The 14768-nt window shown below is 44.2% G+C and overlaps 1 protein-coding gene across 1 annotated transcript in view; it reads right to left on the bottom strand.

The window, feature by feature from the left end:
• The window catches only part of LOC129386778 (uncharacterized), a 74928-nt gene that overhangs the window by 14389 nt on the left and 45771 nt on the right, over nucleotides 1-14768 (bottom strand). Inside the window, exons 7-8 of the mRNA XM_055074977.1 lie at nucleotides 9529-9663; nucleotides 3623-3952 (exon numbers count right to left, since the gene is read on the bottom strand). Of these exons, the coding sequence (XP_054930952.1) occupies nucleotides 3623-3952; nucleotides 9529-9663 (465 nt within the window). The remainder of the gene's footprint in view (nucleotides 1-3622; nucleotides 3953-9528; nucleotides 9664-14768) is intronic.

The following is a 14768-nucleotide window of genomic DNA, read 5'->3' as shown; positions in this document are numbered from 1 at the left end:
GGAACTTAAGTAAAACGATCGGTGTAGTGCGATGGACTACGAATATATTCAGTGTTCATACAGAAACTCTGCCTGATCTTCTAGGCTCTAACCTTGTGTATTTCCCAACGGCAGAGTGTGCGATTGACGGCCTTTTAATCTATTTAATCTGTTCTATTCTTTTCTCTCGTCCGCGTAAGAACTTATACTACAAAAGTACATCGTCAGACTACCTCTCTTGGAACGTCTACGTGTTCGTCTGCTTTGCAACATTGCTTGTTTCAAATTTGTGGCGTTTCTGGCAGAACTTATTGGCATTCGGAGAATCTAAAAGCCGTGCTCAAGCTTTGTCTTTGATTCTTTTCCGTGCGTTTTCACATTCGTCCTTCCACCATAGAAAGGAACGTTTATTGCCTAATGTGTTTGGTTTGCTGGGTGCAAGCCTCATCTGTATTAAAACCAGCAATGCCATCTTGACCTATAGTTGTGATTTCCCGGAAGAGTGCCTAGCTCGTTCAGCCAACCTTCCATCGGAGGACATGTGGGTAACAATCACCCTATTATGCAAGTGTTAACTATCGGAAAGGAGTCACTTCGGTGGAGATTTGTAATAATGCTCTTCTCCAGTTATGGTATTACAGTAGTGGACCTTATGCTTAACTCAATTGAAGTGTGTTTTGTGCGGAAAGCTGTAATACCTTGGCTCCTTCTTACTGAGCAAGCGTGCAGCTCCGAAAAACAGAAGTTTTTCTATTAAGCTCCTTGTTTCGTCGAAACAAGGATCTCCCGACAATTTATTGTACGCTTTTAAGTATCTTACAACCATCTACGGCTCAGGGAACTCGCCAGTATAGTTTTAAAATTCGGTTGTGTAAGGTCGATAACTGGGAGAGCTGTATATAGAGCTGATGGTGACTAGCTTATCAAACCAAGTGAAGAGCTACTGCCTCTAGGTGCGTTCGACTGTTTCATTCCAAATAGCCAACATCTATGTCGGAGGACTGTTTCGCTAGTTAATCTTCAATTAACATCATGGTACATTAGCGCAAAACAATGACGGGCACAAATAGCAAATTGGACTAGAACAGGCTTTCTCCTTGTGGAAGAGTGAAAGGAGAGCGCCTGTCTTTGTCAACGTTGTTCATTGGACGCGTCATTAATTTACGCTAATCTACCATAAATATACCCCGTCTATAGACTACAGGTTTTTTTTTTTTTTTTGCAAATTGTGGTGAACTTCATCAATTTGATTTCTCTATAGACAGACATCTGCGTTATGCAAGTGACTGCAAATTTTACAGTTTAGATTTATTTTTCCAAGCTCGCCATTAAATATTCAGTTAATGAAGTCACTGAACTCAAGCTGAATGGATGTCGCAGTGTAAGTTATGCTAAAAACACATCGTCTTGATTGAAACGATATTCACAAAATAAGGCGTCAGCACCTGTATCTGTACACTTTTTAGACGTCCAAAGTTTCTCTGCAACTACAGCAATGTACCAAGATTGCACAGAAATTTACTGGAATTATAAGGAAGAAGGACGCCAGACGTGCCTTACAGGGCGTAAAAGGATCAAAACCGTGCGACACTTGAGGAAACCAATGTAAAAGATGGGAATACTTTTCATTATTGTGTGCCGTCTAGTGACGTAGCATCACCGCACTTACGCACTTGAACTCATTTGCGCCAAAGAACAAAAGCATGCGATAATTTTCATTTTTCCTGCAAAATGTAACTCGGCAACTGCATGACTCTACTTCCAAAGTTGCTATGCCTAAAGTCAGTTTACGGCATATTCTAGTACATGGGTGCATAATCTGCCGCTTAGCGCCACGACGCAGTATGACACTTGCAGCTATGGTATATGCGTCCGCCTAGGCCCAGATACGGCCATGATGCTGTGCTTATATTCCAGCACATAATTGGTTCACCACTTACACATAAATATTTAATTCAGAGCACACCGAAATTGACAGCACAGCCTGCGGTATGAGCGGCCAAATCGCGGTATCAGTACTTCATGAAACTGATAAACATGAAACCAAGTAAACGTTGTCGTTTACTTGGTTTACAGCAGTGCATTCACTGCCCTGCTGCACGGTTCATAGTCATAGTTAGCATGATTATATGAACGTAGTTTGCGGTGACAGAAATGAAAACATGGCCGTCACCTCAGCAGTTTTGCTGCTCCATTGTTGTGGCACGACATTTTCTATACTTAAACCAATACCATCAATATACGAAAGAAGACCTAGGAACGTAACACCAAAGCCACCACGCCACCACGGCTGGTAGAGTGAGGCTAACCTACCAGTGGCTTTTGACTAACTCAACAGATGTGCAATTCATACCCACAAAGCGATAATTTCAAATAAATTCAGTGGACGATCTGCCTGTGGCACTGAGGTGCTAAATTCAGAAAATCACCCGACAGAACTCATTCTTTGTAGAAATGTCAATATAACTTGAATCAAACCAACTTGAAAGGTTATGACGAAACGTCATGTTTCATTCTTATGTTGCAGCTTTTACGTAACATTGGGCGCTGTAACGTAAAACTGTTCCAAACTTTTCTATTCTAATTCTGCAATCAGCCCTCTGAGATTGGTCAAAAACATTTTGGACCACCCCCACTTCACCTGTCTGTCACGCCACGTCACGAAAACCGCGATAGCTCGCCATATTATATGACGTGTACACACTGATTATGCATGGTTTGACCGAGCAAAAGGAAAATTGTTATTTACGATTCGATGCATTTTGGCCATTAGCCTTCGCCTATTGGTGAAAAGTTTTCGGACTGCACCCACTTCCCCTGCCTCTCACTCGACGTCACAAAACCGCAAGAACTCACCGCGTCCAAGTGACGTGTACGCGTTAAATATGCATTAATATGCCGAACAAAACTGAATTTCCTTCTGAATAGCCGCAGGCTGCCTCCTTCCGAAAGGAATAAAAAATGGCTGCCGCCGATTTCTCAGGCACTGGCTACTCGCACCTGCCGGAGAGCATGGGTTTATTTGAGTGTAATAAAATTTGTTGCATGACTGTGGGACGTTTTCGAGCACTTTCACAACGTTTACGACCTCGCTCTGCCAACTCCTCTTTGCTGAGGATCCTTTGTAGCGGAATTCTTAAGTTTCCCGTTGCATGTAGCAGCGATTTTTGGCCAGCCACCGCAAGCTAAGTAAGGGAACGCGGACCAATCGCAGTCGCCGGCACCACACTCTTCATCCGGTTATCGATTTTCAGTGTAGTGGCTCGGCCCCATTGAATTCCTCTCCACTTGAGCGCGCTTCTCGCCTCTTATCAGCCAATGAGAATTAGACAAGCCGCTCAGTGCAGGCAATGTTATTCGTTTTTCAATCCAGCAAAAGTGACCTCCTATGAACAAGGAAAGTGTTTGACTGGTCTGTTCAGACAACCTTGTGGGTGACCGCCCGATGCTTGCGTCGGTGGTTACGCAAATTTGACATCAGAAGATTGGAATAAAAACATATTGGAATAGTCTTACGTTATAGGGCCCATTATGTTATTAAGACCGTTCATAGTTGCCATGTGTGGCTCTCTTGTCCTTACGCTGTGTTTCTTCCCAGGGATATACATCTACTAATCCAAATAAGAAATCTGCTGGCACTTACCGCTAATTTTTGTGGTGAATGTGCCGACCTGGGCGAGACCGTACTTGAGCGTTCCGCGCACATTTCCATCGGCTGAGAAGAAGGGTCGCAAGATGAGCGTGTACGTTCTCGAGGCTGGCAGTCCCGTTAGGACGGCGCTGGTTTCATTGCTGGCAACTACGTGGCGACGCGTCCAGTCGTCTGACCACAGTGTGAGCACATACCCGGCCACCAGGTACGGGATTTCACTGTCACCAGCCGCGGCTAGCCAGCGCACAGACGCCGAGTGTGCCGTCGTTGAAAAAACTTCCATGTAAAGTTGCCGGTTGTGAACCAGGAGGGAACGTGGGGCTGAGAAGAAAAAGTAGGTAACGAAAGAAATATAGATACCTGACCTGAATGACACTATTAAAGGTTAACGGCTAGATTTCATTAGGTCAAGCAACAATACTGGCGCAAGGTTCATGAGCCCTGATATCTAAAGAAATGTAAGCGACATTTTGGGTTTCACGGGTCAAAAGCGCGATATGAGCAGGGAGCACGCCGTGCTTTGCAGCAAAGCGCCATTGCTACTGGACCACTCAGAGGGGTGTTCCTGATAGTGAGTATGTGACATGATCCATTGGATATTCAAATGAAACAGTCGAATTTATTGAAAAATGAGTTTGCTGGTATTTTACCAAAATACTTGGCAAGGGCACGAAAAGTCAAGTCAAGAATGGACAACATGGGTCCCGACTATCAACGATTTTTGGCAAGAACATATGCACTGGGTAGGGCACCAAGGCGACAAATAAGGGAACTCTCCCAAGTATCACATGGCCTAACAAAAGAAATAGTCATGAAATTGATTTACTCAAGAGAGTAGTGAGGATTAGCTGAAGTATCAGAGCTGAGAACCAAGAAGAAAGTATGTGCTATAATAAATTACGATGTCGAAAAGAAGCAGTAGACAGTAAAAAAAAATACGGCAGCATGAAATCAATCAAGATGTATGCGGTTCAGGATAAGCAGGGTAATGCTGTCAGAAGTTTATGCGATATAGAAAAGGCAGCAGATGACCTCTATAGAGACCTACTCAGTACCCAAAGCAATTACGCCCTCTTTATTGAAAGAAGCGAGAAAGCGGATGCGGAAGCTTTATGTGTAACCAGCGATTAGGTTATAAAGGGCTGGGCAAGACGTGTTTCCAGTAAAGGCGGCAGGAGGAGATGGAACGAAAGTTGATCCAGTCAAACACGGAGATATTACACTTGAAAAGCTTACGGTTCTTTCTACGTAAAACTGCACGTCTCCAAGTATAACATAGTTGAAAGAATATCGACAACACTAATCCATTAGAAGGGAAATATTAAACAGTTGAAACGTCTTTGGCCAAATCGCTTGTTTCAGTATTGTACACATCGTTCACCCATTCAATTTCCTAGAGAACCGGAGCAACACTTGACTTCGAACAGCCAAGAAGATAGGCAGGCTTCAGGAAGGAATATTCCACAATGAGTAATGTCCATATGATCAATTATCTACTCGGGAAATCTGCGGAGCACAATCAAAGTCTCCATAAGACTCTCACAGATTAAAAAAAAAGAAGCATCTGATTCAGTCGAAGCCCAGTCGAAGAGTACAGAAGGCACACGTAAATACGTTGAGAAATATCTACAATTATTCCAGATATATTTTCTTTTCCTAGAACTGAGGTATAAAATTGCCTATCAAGGATGTGGTCACACAGTGGGCACTGCCCCTCCAACGCTATTCACTGCTTCCTTATAATAAGTGGATCAGGTGCGAAGACTTGCGAGTGAGGATCAACGGTGAACATTTCACCAACCTTTGGTTTGCAGATGACATTGTGTTGTTCAGTAACATTGGGAACGAATTGCAACAAATGATTGAGAACCTTAAGCGATAAAGTGTGTGAGTAGGCCTGAATATTAAATGCAGAAGACGAACGTGATGTTTATTAGAGTGGCAAAGGAACAAGATTTCATGATCGCCTGTCAACGCCCAGAGTCTGTGCAGGAGTACACTTATATAAGTCAATTACTCAAACGAGACCCTGATTACGAGATGCAGTTTTAAAGAAAAATTAAAATTGGTTGGAAGGCATACGACAGGCATTCTCAAATCCTGACTTGCGCTCGCCACAGTCTCTGAAAAGAAAAGTGTACAATCATTGCATTCTGCCGGTGCCAACAAAATGGGCAGAAACTTTCAGGTTAACACATGAGCTAGGAAACAAGTTAAGGACCACGAAAAGAGCGATGGAATGAATATTGTTAGGCGTAACGTTAAGAGAGGGAAAGAGAGTTGGGTCGATCAAAGAGCAAACGTGGATAGCCGGTATTCCAGTTGACAGTACGAGAAAAGAATGGAGCTGTACAGGTTATCTAATGAGTAGGACATATATTAGGTAGACGAGTGGAGCTACGGGCTGGGGGCGAAGAGAAGAGAGGCGCAGTGGAGGACAGCAGGCAATTAAGTGGGGTGATGAAATCAGATGATTTTCAGGCACAAGTTGGCGTTCAGGCGCTTGGCGTTCTTTGTCGCTGTGTTGCCCACCCCACAGGCCGCATACTTGCTGGTAAGATTCCTAGTTCTTTTCCTCCACTGTGAATGAATGAAATACCTGAACACTCTCCCAGTCCATTTGTTTAATCCATATTCCTCAGTCGTTCATTTATAATCAATTTTACTGCGAGCCTCCCTCACTTTAAATCTAATCCAGCCCATATCACCTTGCACAGCTTCATTTGTAGTCTTTCCGTGAGCGCCCAATACGAGGCGTCCCACTGACCTCTGGTTGCCATCGATTCCTAATTGTACCCCTGATTTCAAGCAAACAACCGCATTTCCTAATGTAAGTCCTGGAACCATTACGTCTTTCCACAAACCCCAGAGCTCCTCATACCTACTGCATCCCCATAGCACTCTGTGTGTCATTATGGCTGCATTTCTCTTCCCCTGTACTGTTATTTTTTCCTGTGTTTCCATATATCTATTGCCTTCGTTTATCCATATACCAAGGTATTTATATTCTTTTACCCGAGGTATTCTGTCTCTGTGCTGCCACTCTCTGTTCACTGTTTTGATTGAATAACATAACACCTCTTTTTTAGCGCTAAGTTCGAAACCTAAATTTTCGCCTTCCTGTCCACAGATAATAGGCAGACGTTGCAAATCACTTAGCTTGTTAGCTAGCAAAACAATGTCGTTAGCATCAAATAAACGCAAAATCTGCTGATTTACTACTGCACCCGTCTTTTTGTATGATAGATAAAACCCAATATTACTGTCTTCTAACACCACCTCCATCTTCACCATGTACATCAGAAACAGATGTGGGCATAAAAAGCACCCCTGCCTCAGTCCCTTATTGATATCAACTTTCTCCTGGCTACTCATCTCTTCCCATCCAAAGCAAATGCTATTTTCTACGTAAATCTAACTCAAAAGGTGTAGACAATCATCGCCGAAGCTTTCCCCTTCCAGAATATACCACAAAATACGTTGTCATACGCTCCTGTGATATCTAAGAAGCCACACATAATGGTCTGCTTTTATAATAGTTCAATGCAGTGAATAAGAACAAACGAGTTATCATCCAAACGCCTACCTATTCTGAACCCATTCTTAATTTCTCCTAAAATGCCTTTATTCTCTGCCAATGCTTGCAGTTTTAATTTAACTGCCTGCATTGCTAGCCTGTACATTACCGATGCAATGGTCAACGGTCTCTCAGAGCCTCTGACGTTTATAAATTAAATTCATTCTACTTTGTCGCCGACTACACCTACACCTGCACTTCCCTCTAGGTAGCGCTGCGGCAAAGCAACGCAACCTAATGTAAAGTGTAGGCAAAGTTGAGACAAGGAGGGAGGAAAAATGAGGCAAGGCATCGCGGAGGAGGAAGCCAGGCAGAGGGGCGCCAGGTTGGTCTCCTAGGGCAACTGCTACATGTTTTGTTTGCGGTACTCACGTACTGTGTTCGTTTTGTGATAACATCGTCTTCGCGCGGCAAACGCTGTGCGTGCGAGTGAAAGCGTGCGACGGTGAGCCGACGGTGGCGGCTCAAGCACATGGATGTGCTCAAGCACATGGATGGAGTCATCCATGTGCTCAAGCACATGGATGACTGTGCCCCCAAGCACATGGATGTGCTTTGGGGGCACAGTCTAGGTAGGTCGGCTGATAGCTTTGCGCGCGCTGTGTTCTCACCGCTCAGCTTGAGTTGAAGTGATAGAAAGCACGAAGGTCACTTTTCTCGCTGTTGCTTCCGGGATTCATCACACCAGCGTTTTGACAACGAGTGTCCGCGGTCATTGAGCGTGAAGTGTTCATGTTTGCCTGTGCGCGCTGACATCATGCTAGTTAATGTTTGTAGTAAGCGAAAGTTTACAAGGTGTCGTTCTACTCCGCCGGCTCTTGCGTATGGCGCGGCCGCGCAAGCCCTGTCTTGAATACTATTTGCGATGCAGACAGTGTAGGCATTTAGGCGCACCAAGAGTCGATAGCGTCGTGTGCGCTACAGCTCCCTCACGCTAGCGCGTCATCCGCTTTCACGATTTGAAACGTCATCGTAAATAAAAAAGAATGACAACTTTGAATGGGGCCCACAGTGAAATGACAAAATGGATTATTGCGGCTCATGACGCAACCGAAATAATAGTGTGCAGCAGCATGCATTTAATGTCCGTATGGGAAGCAGAAATGCGGTTTTTCGTCTGATCCTATTAGCATTTTGCAAATAAATTTCGGCTATGGACACGTGTACAGTTCTCCGATATTCACTTCTTAATCTAATATTATTGTGTTTCTTTCCGCTACTTGTCTCTCTCTCTCTACACACACACACACATACAAACAAACACACACACACACGCACACACGCACACACACATATATATATATGTATATACATATTGTTACGCGCTATTCCCGCGCACTGAAGGCGGCATACTGCCGAGCATGGAATAATGCGCCAAAAGAGGGTGAAGACAGAGCGCTCGTTTTGTTCTGCAATGTAGCCTGAAGCAGCCTCTCGCTGTATATGTTTTGTAAATACAATTTCCTATTCCTTTTGACAACTCTCATCCCCGTGGCAATATATATATATATATATATATATATATATATATATATATATTGCCACGGGGATGAGAGTTTTCAAAAGGAATAGGAAATTGTATTTACAAGATATATACAGCGAGAGGCTGCTTCAGGCTATATTGCAGAACAAAACGAGCGCTCTGTCAGCGAGAGCCTGAAGCAGCCTCTCGCTGTATATATTTTGTAAATACAATTTCCTATTCCTTTTGACAACTCTCATCCCCGTGGCAATATATATATATATATATATATATATATATATATATATATATATATATATATATATATATATATATATATGCACTCGCAAAACTACGAATCTGTACTGGAAAATAGCGCTATATGCATGTGCGTGCATACGTGTGGGCGTGTGCCTTTTGTCGTCTTTTTCTCTCTTTGTGCGCTCTCGCTGCAGACATTCAAAATTAATCTTCAAACAACTCACTTGCCACCTTGCTTTAACCAATAACTAAAGATTACACTGTTGTTCTCAAGGTGCTGAAAAAGCCAATCAGTCATTTATTCAGCAAACTTGTAGGCATGGAAGTGGCAGAAGGTTGCTACCTAATCTCTACAATTAATGTACTGGCTATGGTGTAGAGAATATTGCCCTCTGTGGCATTTCAAGTTTCTGCACTGTCTTTTGTACAAAGAATAACTGTGCCAAAATAGTATTAGCATATATTATTACAGTAATCGGCCATTATTCATTTCTCATTAACTGTTATTACATCGATTAGCAGCAGGCACTCGTGACAAACGTTGCAAAGAATCATACATGCATAAAAGTAAAGAAAAGTCGCCGCCTGAGAACTCACCACAAAAAGCGGTACTCTCGTCGTAGCTTCCCATGTCGGATTGACAATCCTGGTCTGTATCGCAAAGATATCTGCTTTTGATCACTTTATTTACTGTAACGCATTTGAAAGGCTTGTCGTCCAGGTACTCGTCTTCTGCAATGAAATTTCCACAGCAATTTTGTACAACCACTCGAGAGTTCTCAGTGAAGTAATGAAGCACGTGGGAGAAAGCTGCACGCAGAGAACGCATATGCATGATAAAACTTAAAATGGGCATTATTTATATCTGTCATCAATGTGCTTGATATACGCATAAAAACAGCCAACATACGGCAGAAGTGCCTGCCGTATGTTGGCAGGCACTTCTATGCACTATGCCTCGTACGTCCAGGACGTGCTGGCACTTTGTCGTAAAGTTGATCACGACAGGCCGGCGTTGGAATATTAACCTGGCAACGTTTAACGCTAGAACGTTATCTTGTGAGGCGAGTCTAGCAGTGCTATTGGAGGAATTAGAGGGCAGTAAATGGGATATAATAGGACTCAGTGAAGTTAGGAGGCCAAAAGAAGCATATACAGTGCTAAAAAGTGGGCACGTCCTGTGCTACCGGGGCTTAGCGCAGAGACGAGAACTAGGAGTCGTATCCCTGATTAGTAAACATATAGCTGGTAACACACAGGAATTCTAGAGCATTAACGAGAGGGTGGCAGGTCTTGTTGTGAAACTTAATAAGAGGTACAAAATGAAGATTGTACAGGTCTACGCCCCTACATCCAGTCATCTCCAAGGAACTAGGCGACCAACGACCGTCACAACTCCTGCAGCGGTTGCGTCAGTTGCTGGATGGTCATTCAGCAAACAAGAGTCATCTCCAAATTTCGCGCGAGCTGTTCTTGTGGCGCCTCCCACAGTCCGAACGCGCGGTGTTGGTGGGTTCTGACGCGCCGAGTCGCGATCGGCTAGCTGGACTCGCTGACCGCATATGCGGATGGTCGTCTACGGCGCAGCTACCTGTCGCCGCAGGAAACAGTCGACCGGAGAAGCTGACGACGGATGGCAACACTGGCGACCAACTTTGGCGCAACTCTTCGCCTTCACAGTCTCGCAGCGCACCTATAGACTCACCGCGGAGGTTTTGCTTGTGCCCCCATCGCTTTCGCGAACAAGCAAGCCGCTGCCTCCAGCCCTGTTTCTGGACGGGAAACGCACCGGCGAGTGACATCGGCTCTTTGGCGCCGATCAAGGAATTTGACGCCGATCAAAAAATTGTGTGATGGGTTGTTACTCTTTATGCCAGAGGCCACTTTTGGTGCCATATTTTTGCTGCACCGACTACGCCGACGGATGTTCGCGTAATGTTTTCGCATCAATAAATAAATAACCTGATGCACGCGCAATACTTCGTCACCGTCGCGAAACCTCCGCCACCGGAGACAAGCTCAAAGATAGGCTCTTAGTGAGCTTCGCAAGGACGCTACCTGTTGTGTCCTTGTGAATTATGTGTGCTTCTATAAGGATGTGGTCGACAATATAGTTTTGCTCGAGTCTTGCTACACGTTTTGGCATCGCTTACCCTTTCGCTTCAGCAAAATAAACATGAAAAATAGTCCGACGATTACGACGCTCTCTAATTCCAATTTCGAGCTCAGTGGTTTGGGTGTTTTGAGTTCGCAATATATTGTGGCAAAAAGTTCGATTGCGAACGACATAGTCCCTTCGGCAGCGTTGCTGAGCCTCTGCTCGAGGAGCTTGTTTGTAGAATCGGCAGACGAAGCATTTCCACTGGTGGCGTCCTTCATTGTTGAGTCAAAAAGCGAGTACATGGTAGGGACCATGAGGCTCACGTGGAACCCGTTCTCTAGAGATGGCAGCGAAGCCGAAGTAGTGCATGCACAGTGAATCCGAAGATCACTATGGTGCCTTGTTTCCACGGTCTCAGCATGCCTAGTCACAACAATACCTTGGTTCGGGCGAGTTGGTTGACCTTGACAGTTTTCACGAAAACGCGGTAAATGTGAAGACGAAAGGAGCCCATATGACAGGACTGGCGCTATTTCCAACTGGCATTTATTTCAAACGATCATCTATTTATGCTCTGCGCATCATGTACATCCTGCACTCATCATCATAGAGACAAAAGATTGTAAATGAATCCGATCACGACTGTATGGTCAATCAGTTCATCTGCCTAGATACGTCGAAATAAAGGTAACTTGCTTTTCATTCAAAACGAAAGGCGGACAACTGACGCACTTGTCGCCTGTTTTCCTCATAAAATAAGCTTCAACTATTTCGTGTTCTATGATGGTTTTTTCTTTCCTCAAGAACATTGTGCCACCAAACATGGGTGAGCATGCGCACTTGTTTGCAGTGTTCAGCGAAGTGACTACCGTATCCTTTTCTAACGTCATTATTGTGCTGTCTAGCTCTGTTGTTGAAGCATTAAAGCCGACTATAGCACCAATCTAAGCCCTAAATGACGACGTACTAAACATCCGACAAGATGTTCCAAAGCAAGCATGGTCACCATCTTTGAACACGCTAGTCTTCCTGACACCGTAAGCAGGATCCTCGACAAAGGCCCGAAATACAGTTTCGAGCCGCACCTCAGCAAGCAGCAGCTCTGGGATTTAGCAAGAAAAGTAGATGCTAGAGCAGAAGAAATTGAGCATAATCGAGTCATCAGTGAAGTTGTTGACTGCGTCCTGAAAAAAGCCGATTGTGGAATGCCGTCTCGACCTCCGCTCAAGAGGATAGTGACTGAAAACTGGCCATTCTTCAGGCAGATAAAGGAGGACGATTTGTGGTGCTGCCAGAATAACTGATGAAAGAGAAGGCTAATGAAGCTGCAAAGAAGGACTTCAAGGCGACCAGTTTTAACCAGAAGAAACAAAAGAGAGCAGCACTAAAACTGCTGAAAGATACGCAGTTTGACTCTATAAAAAAGCAGGCCAGATGGGTTGAAAAATTGCCTTGAAGTCATCTTTACATACAACACCCATAAGCCTGAAAATCCCTGCGCGTGATCGTCCCAGAAAAGGCATCATGGCAGCTTCAAGTAGGACGGTTCCTGCAAGGGAACCTGAAGTGCCCCTGAAGCAACTACTGCACGAAGATCCCTTCATGGTGAGGTGCTCTGATGACGTTATCTTAGAGCTGAAAGATGGTCTGGGATCTGTAGCCACAGCTTTCTTAGTAGACGTTGCAGAGCTGCATTATTCTGTGACATGTGAAGGTATTCTATGTATTCTAATATGAATCCAATGGGTGAAATGAAATTCCAAAACTTACTAGGCATGAACTGATACAATTTGTTAACCTTGTTAGAATTTTAGTTAAATTCGACTGCCAATAGTCACAATGGCTTTTATTACATTCAACGTAGAAGAATTTGTAGTGCTTCGTCAATAGCCGTCATGTTATGTGACATTTTTTAGCTCATTCCTGTATTCCCGAATGTCGACGACCATCTGATTGTCCTTAACAATTCATCAGTAGTGTGTCTTGATGACGCGGTAGCAGATTGTCTAAAAGTTTCCAACAAATTTTCCCAGGGGCTCAAGTTTGCCTTGGAACTGCCCGATGACAACTGCATTCAGTTTCTAGATCTTAAAATTTCATTTTTGTCCGACGACCAGGCATTCAGCAGATAGAGCGCAACGTGGAAGAATAGTGTTTTGACTTTCAATAGCGCACATTCGGAATTGATAAAGAGGGACATAGCCCCCTCCTCCCCATGGCTCCATGGTGCTTTGCAAAAGTCATGTGTTCACCAAACTGAGCATAGTGTGTCTAGCCAAGTAGACAGATTGAAACATGCAGGTTTGAAACATGCAGCGTTTTTCAATTCATCTGTCTGTGAGACGTTGCTTCAAAAATTAGAACAGGGAAGGAAGTGCCCAACCAAAGATTGTGACAAAAGCCCTATACATGTAATTTCATACCTCCGTAATGTTTCAGATTATTTGAAAAAAGGTCGTAAACCGACACAATGTCAATGTAGTTTCTTCAGCGCCTTGTAAATTGTCAGCAGTGTGTAACCTTCAAGAAGAAGCACCAGAAACGCATGCAATGTGATACTAATCATCGGGCCAATGGCACTGAATGCACTTCGGATGTTGTGTATCAGATACCCTTAGATTGTGGACGCGCCTATATAGGACAAACCGGCCAGTGCTTTAGTGTCTGGGCTAGACATCACTATTACTACGTTAGAAAATGACACTGTAGTCACTTTGATGAACACTGCGAAAAAGTGCGCATACATGCCCATGATTGATGCCACAACGTTCCTGAGGAAATATAAAACAAACATAGAACGCAAAATAGCTAAAGCATACTTATAATATTATGCCGAACAAAACAATGTTCTTCTTAATAGCCGCAGGCTGCCCCGTTCCGAAAGGAATAAAAGATGGCTGCCGGCGATCGCTCAGGCACTGGCTACTCGCACCTGCCGGCGAGCATGGCTTTATTTGCGTATAATAAAACTTTTTTGTGTGGTCGTGTAACGTTTCCGAGCACTTTCGGCACGTTTACGACCTCGTTCTGCCAATTCTTCTTTGCTAAAGATCCGTTTTAGCGTCATTATTAAGCTTCCGTTGCATGCCGCCGCGATTTTCGACCAACCACCGCACGCTAAGTAAGGGAAAGCGGACCAATCGCAGACGCCGGCACCGCCCTCTTCATACGGTAATCGATTTTCCACGCAGTGGCTCGGCCCCATCGAATCCCTCTCCACTCAGCGTGCTTCTCGCCTCGTGTCAGCCAATTAGATAGGACAAGCTGCTTAGTGTAGGCAATTTTATTCGTTTTTCAAGCAAACAAAAGTAACCTCCCATGAACGAGGAGAGCGTTTGATTGGTTCGTTCAGACAACACTGCGGGTCACCGCCCGATGCTTGTGTCGGCGGTTACGCAAATTTGACGTCAGGGGATTGGAATATAAACATATTGGAATAGTTTTACGTTATGGGGCCCCATGAGTTGTCCCGTCTTTCATTTGGCAAGAAAAACAAGTCATGTTTCTTTCAAGGTATCTAGGCACATGAACTGATAGACCATACAATCGTTTGTATGATCGGATTCATTTACAATCTTTTGTGTGTATGACGATTAGTGCATCGTGTGCCTGATGCTCGTTTGAAATAAACGCCAGTTGGAAGTAGCGCAAGCCCTGCCGTATGTGTTCCTTTCGTCTTCGGTTTAGCGCGTTTTTATGAAAACTGTTATGAAAAATGCCTTATTACGCTGGCACA

Source organism: Dermacentor andersoni, chromosome 8 (assembly GCF_023375885.2).
Source record: "Dermacentor andersoni chromosome 8, qqDerAnde1_hic_scaffold, whole genome shotgun sequence".
NCBI lineage: Eukaryota > Metazoa > Arthropoda > Arachnida > Ixodida > Ixodidae > Dermacentor > Dermacentor andersoni.
The sequence above is the reverse complement of the archived record's forward strand: the minus strand, read 5'-3'. Positions and strand labels throughout refer to the sequence as shown.